General features: G+C 58.8%; 1 protein-coding gene across 1 annotated transcript; it reads right to left on the bottom strand.

Annotated features, from left to right (window-relative positions):
- Window positions 1–1,087: 1,087 nt before the first annotated feature.
- Window positions 1,088–4,407, bottom strand: LOC133773405 (left-right determination factor 1-like). The gene is made up of 4 exons (XM_062210764.1): window positions 4,152–4,407; window positions 3,314–3,557; window positions 2,843–3,082; window positions 1,088–1,553 (listed from the first exon to the last, which is right to left on the bottom strand). Exons 1-4 carry the CDS (start codon window positions 4,405–4,407, stop codon window positions 1,088–1,090), a joined length of 1,206 nt encoding a protein of 401 aa, XP_062066748.1.
- Window positions 4,408–5,069: the final 662 nt, after the last annotated feature.

The raw sequence follows: 5,069 nt of genomic DNA, 5'->3' as shown, positions 1-5,069 counted from the left end.
TGGTTCACAGGGAGTGTTTAGTGACGGTTAACTTGCTTCCCACACCGCTGTCACACACACACCCCCATTCTCATGGCCACCAGTGCAGGGTTAAAGTGCGTTCAAAGAGCATGCAAGACTCCCTTTGGAATGAGACTTGTGTGGGAAAAGAAAAAAACCCGAAATGAAAACTTTAAATGTAGTTATTAGCATCTTCAACACCTTCTAGAAGCTGGGGGAGGGGGGGTCTTTGGTCCGCCCTGTCTTGAGATCACTACGTTGCTTTCATTCCCCAATATTGCTCCCTTCTCTCCTCTGTAAGGAGTGCCAGAAATTAAATACACTGAGTGAAACATCGTTTTGCTTTATTTATTCAGCTTTTCTACCTTCAGTTGTTTTTGCTACATTAAAAAAAGAGAAAAACAATGTAAAGACCAGTGGTCTTTGGTGCCAAGTTCCCTACAACAGGGCAGCACCCTCAGTGCTGAGTTTCTGAAGGGCAGCAATGAGGTCTTGCAGCCAGAGCCCACGCCTCCCTTTTCAAGAGGATGTGGTGGTCCAAATCTTCTGCATGTGCTTGAAGTCCCAGCGTGCAGCCCCACCAGACGCAGAAGTCAAGTGCCTGGTTCCATGCCCACTGCCCCAGCCGGAAGCCCTCAGCCTTCTTCCTGGTACCCCATCTGGGGAGAGGGAACTTGGGTGTGTTTACAACAGTCCCGAAGGGGTCAGTACCTGGGAGGACAGGGGCCTCTTTTTCAGACATTCTCCCTGTCTAGGAGAAGCGGGGATTTTTGTTCCTTTGTTTCACCACAGAATAGAGTAAACCAGTTCAGCTTCCTCAGTTCTCGTCAGAAGGTTTTGCTGTCCCATACTCAGTTGAGAATCAACCAGCCAGAGAACAGAACTTCTCCGCTGAACATCTGTCCATTGCTTGGCTTGGTCCTTTAATAAGCAGGCCAGGATTTCCTACTACAGTTGCATTCTTTACTCACATAAGTGCTTAGGATGGGCGGTGGACAAGGACAGGAAGTGGAAGAACACAGGGCAAAGGCTACATGGGGGCACTAAATTGGGACAGGGGTAACTAAGTGTACAGATAAGACCTACGTTAAGACTGCCGCTCTGGCCGTGTCTGGGCAGAGGCCTCAGGAGCTACACTGGGGGACCATGGCTCTGTCTGGGCAGAGGCCTCAGGAGCTACACTGGGGGACCATGGCTCCAGCCTACTGGGCACAGGTGCCCCGTCCGAGGCACAGCTGCACTGCTGCACCCTCATGTTGGGCAGGTTGACCACCTGGGTCCTGATCCTGTCTCCCTCCTTGATGCTGACGATCATGGGCAATGTGGCCATCTCCGAGGCGATGCACCGCCGCGGTCCCAGAAACGGCCACTTGAAAGACAGGGGCTCTGGCAGCTGCCGGCAGCTGCCCACACACTCATAGGCCATGAAGCCTGAGGGCTCCAGGATCCAGTTCTCGGCCCACTTCATCCCCTGCAGGTCCACGAACATCTCCCGGCGGCAGCAGCGGGTGCCCTCAGTCACTGGCACCTCAGGGTCACAATCGCCCTGGGCTCTGTAGGAAAAAAAAGAGAGGCAGGCTCAGAGGCCAGCTGAGGGCAGGAGACCCGGAAGTGAGGCATCTGGGAGGGAGGCTTATGATGCCCCATCTCTCATTAGGTTCACAAAGTTGGGTATCTATGATAGAGGATGAACAAAAAAACATCAAGGATAAATCAGCCACAGTTTGTTGAGGGTCTCCTCCTGCGCCAGGAGCCAGGTGCTTCCCAGATGTTATCTCAGGTGACACCTTCATTTCATCCTCAGGTGAACCGTGTCGGGCAGGAGGCTGCAGCAGGCTGAAGGCAGAGCTGGACTTGTGTAGTGGTATCCATGGGGGATGGGTTCCAGGACCCCCCCGCCTTGGATAACAAACTCTACCAGTGCTCAAGACCCTTAAATAAAATGGCATAGTATTTGCATATAACACATGCAATTCTCCTGTATGCTTTAAATCATCTCTAGATTACTTATTTTTTAAATTTATTTGACAGATACAGTAAGACAGTGAGAGAGAGAGAGACAGAGAGAAAGGTCTTCCTTCCTTTGCCCCCCCCCCCCCAAATGGCCGCTATGGCCAGCGCTGCGCCGATCCAAAGCCAGGAGCCAGGTGCTTCCTCCTGGTCTCCCACGCGGGTGCAGGGCCCAAGCACTTGTGCCATCCTCCACTGCCCTCCCAGGCCACAGCAGAGAGCTGGACTGGAAGAGGAGCAACTGGGACAGAACCCGGCGCCCATATGGGATGCTGAGGCGCAGGCGGAGGACTAGCCAAGTGAGCCACGGCGCTGGCCCCTCTAGATTACTTATAATAATGTCATGTAGATGCCTCATCTCTAGCTGTTCTACTATATAGTTTAGGGAGTATTGGCAAGAGGAAAAGTCTGTACATGTCCGTTCCAGCTGTATTTTTATTCTGAATATTGGCCATCCGAGGCTGGCTGAAACCGCAAATGCAGAATCCGCAGGCACAGGGGCAGCCTGCCGCACACAGCACTGTCTGCTCTGAAGAGTTCCTTTGTCCCAGGAAGAGGGCAGTCGCCAAAAGCAGGAGGAAGGTGTTCAACCCTGGTACTAACGCTAATGTTTTTCCAAAGACTCATCATGGAGAACAGTAAATAAAAACAGAGGATTGAAATCAAATGCATGATTCAACGACAACATGAAAGTCCCCTGAAAAATTTCAGATGTTTTTCAATAACTGACAAAACTTCTACCACTAGAAGACCGCCCCGCTGCCCCACCCCAGCAGCCAGCCCAGGGGACAGGGGCCTGGACTCCCAGTCACCGCGTCCACCTGGCACCTACCCGTAATCCTTGAGGTCCAGGGTATGCAGCTCCAGCTGCGGCTCGCCCTGCACGCCGCCAGGCTCCCCCTGCGGGGCAAAGCGCACCAGCTTGTGCGCGCTGGACGCCCTGGGGCCCAGGTGCTCCCTGTGCACCGTAACCACCAGCAGCAGCGGCTGCTGGGGCTGGCCTAGCTGCTGCCAGAAGGTCACGGCCTCGGTCACGTCGAAGATCTTCCAGCCACTCTGGAGGGACACCAGCCTGAGACAGAGCCCAGTCTGAGCGGTCGGGGCTGGGCCGGGCAGTCCCGAAGGCCCGGGGCAGCCCCTCTGGCGCTGCACGCCCACGCTCCCTACCAGCCCACGCTCCCTGCCCGTCCCCGCCCCCGAGCCCGACGCACCCATCTGCCCGCCCCCTGCCCCCTCCAGCCCAGCGCACCTCCCTCCCCCCCCCCGCCCCCGCCGTCCCCGCCGTCCCCGCCGCGACTCCCACCTGGAGTCGATGAGGCAGGTGCGGTTGGAGCCGTCCTCACGGACACGCAGCCACTCGATAGTGACCCGCGCCCTGGCTTGGCGCGGGGACAGCCCGTGCCTGCGCAGCGCCGCCTTGGGGACCGGCTCCTGGAAGAGCCGAAGCGCGGCCTGCACCAGCTCGCTGTTGGGCGGCAGCCGCTTCTCCATGCTGAACTCCAGCAGGTGCGTGGAGGCGTCCGACAGCAGGAACTTGCCCACCACCTCTGGGGACAGGAGCAGGGTCAGCGGGCGCTCTGGGCACGGCCAGGCAGCTGAGGACGCCCTCGGGCCTGGCCATCTGCACCCAGCAGGAGGGCTGCCAGGGTCCCCTCAGGGGAGAGGCTGAGAACCCTCCTGCAGGCTGCTGGCCTTGGAAGCTCTGGGGGTGGCTCCCAGGGCAGGGGTCTAGTTGGCCCCAATGGGAGTAACTTGGCCTTTGACTCAAGTATTTTCCCAAACACACCTCTGTCCCCACCCAGTGTCTGCAGTGCGCACAGCGCAGGGAGACAGAAGGCACATGTCCCAGAGGACCAGGCGTCAGGGAGATGCTCCCGGACATTCTCAGACCAGAGTGTCCCAGGGGGGAGCGGGGCCCCAGCAGGTCCTGCCTGTGCCCCGCTGGCTCTCCTCCTATCCAGGGGCCTGGCCACGAGGACACCTTCTGTGCACAGCCAGAGGCCAGGGCTCCAGGGCCCAGGCTGCCATCCTCCCAGCCACGGCTCCTCACCACACGGGGCCCATGGGCCTCGCCAGAGTCCACAAAGCAGGGCCCTCCCACACCACCTCTGGGGCCAGGGCACAGCTGGGCTGGGGCTCACCTCGGAAGCGCTGGCTGAGGCTGAACCTCTTCCCGCGGGAGCGGTCCCTGCGGCTGGGCTGCAGCAGGGCCAGGTACTCGGCCCTCACGTGGGCAGGGATGGCCAGGCCCTCCACGTCGGCTCTGTCCAGGACGGGCGCCTGGCTGAGGTTCAGCTGCTGCAGCAGGCTGTCCAGGATGTGCTCCCCGGTCAGGGCTGCCCCGTGCCCAGCCTGGGGCAGCAGCCACAGTGCCCAGCAGAGCCACAGGGGCCGCATGGTGCTCTGTCTCAGAGGTTGCAGGAGGGCCTGGGGTGCAGCTGCGTGTGCTGAGAGCCAGGGCTGGGCCAGCTTTATAGCCGGGCCTGGGCTGGCCTGGGGTGGTGGGAGGGAGCGAGGAAGGGAGGGAGGGAGGTCACACCCCTCGGACCTCCTGGGAGCCCAGCAGCCAGACAGGACCCTGAGCCCTGAGGGGCTGTCTGGAAAGGACTAAGAGCGTGTGGATGCCCCGCGGCCGGACCCCTGGCTGTGCTGTCTCAGCTCAATATTGTTAGTGCCTGTTCCATATCCTGGGCTCTACCCTAGTCCTAGTCTATGAGAAGCCGAGTCTTAGGTGAAAAGGAGAGTCCCATCAGCCAGCTGCTTACAGATCTTCCTGGAGGCCAGTCTGGGTGTAGGTTTGTTCACCAAGAAGCAAGGAGTGAAAGGGTCCTGCATTCCTGCCGGCTCTGCCCGCTGTCACAGAAGCCCTTGCTCCATCCATTCGCCATTCAGGCCTTGCAAGTTCCCGTTTGTTCTGCCCTTCCTAGGTCCCTGAGGGCTGTGTCACAGCCCTTGACCTCACCCATGACAGAGGAAGGACAGGAACCTGGCAGTTCCAGGAAAAGCGACCCTGCAAGTGTCTTGTCAATGACAGCCCCAGGGTGAGACTCCCATGCAGA

The sequence above is a fragment of the Lepus europaeus genome, chromosome 14 (genome assembly GCF_033115175.1).
Source record: "Lepus europaeus isolate LE1 chromosome 14, mLepTim1.pri, whole genome shotgun sequence".
Taxonomy (NCBI): domain Eukaryota; kingdom Metazoa; phylum Chordata; class Mammalia; order Lagomorpha; family Leporidae; genus Lepus; species Lepus europaeus.
Note: the sequence above shows the minus strand (reverse complement) of the source record. Positions and strands in the feature narration are given on the sequence as shown.

Coding starts and splice junctions, on each gene's coding strand:
- LOC133773405 (XM_062210764.1), bottom strand. CDS start 4,407: ATGCGGCCCCTGTGGCTCTGCTGGGCACTGTGGCTGCTGCCCCAGGCT. Junction 3,558..4,151: donor CCTCAGCCAGCGCTTCCGAG/GTGAGCCCCAGC, acceptor TCCTGTCCCCAG/AGGTGGTGGGCAAGTTCCTG. Junction 1,554..2,842: donor CTGGACCTCAAGGATTACGG/GTAGGTGCCAGG, acceptor TTTTTCCTACAG/AGCCCAGGGCGATTGTGACC.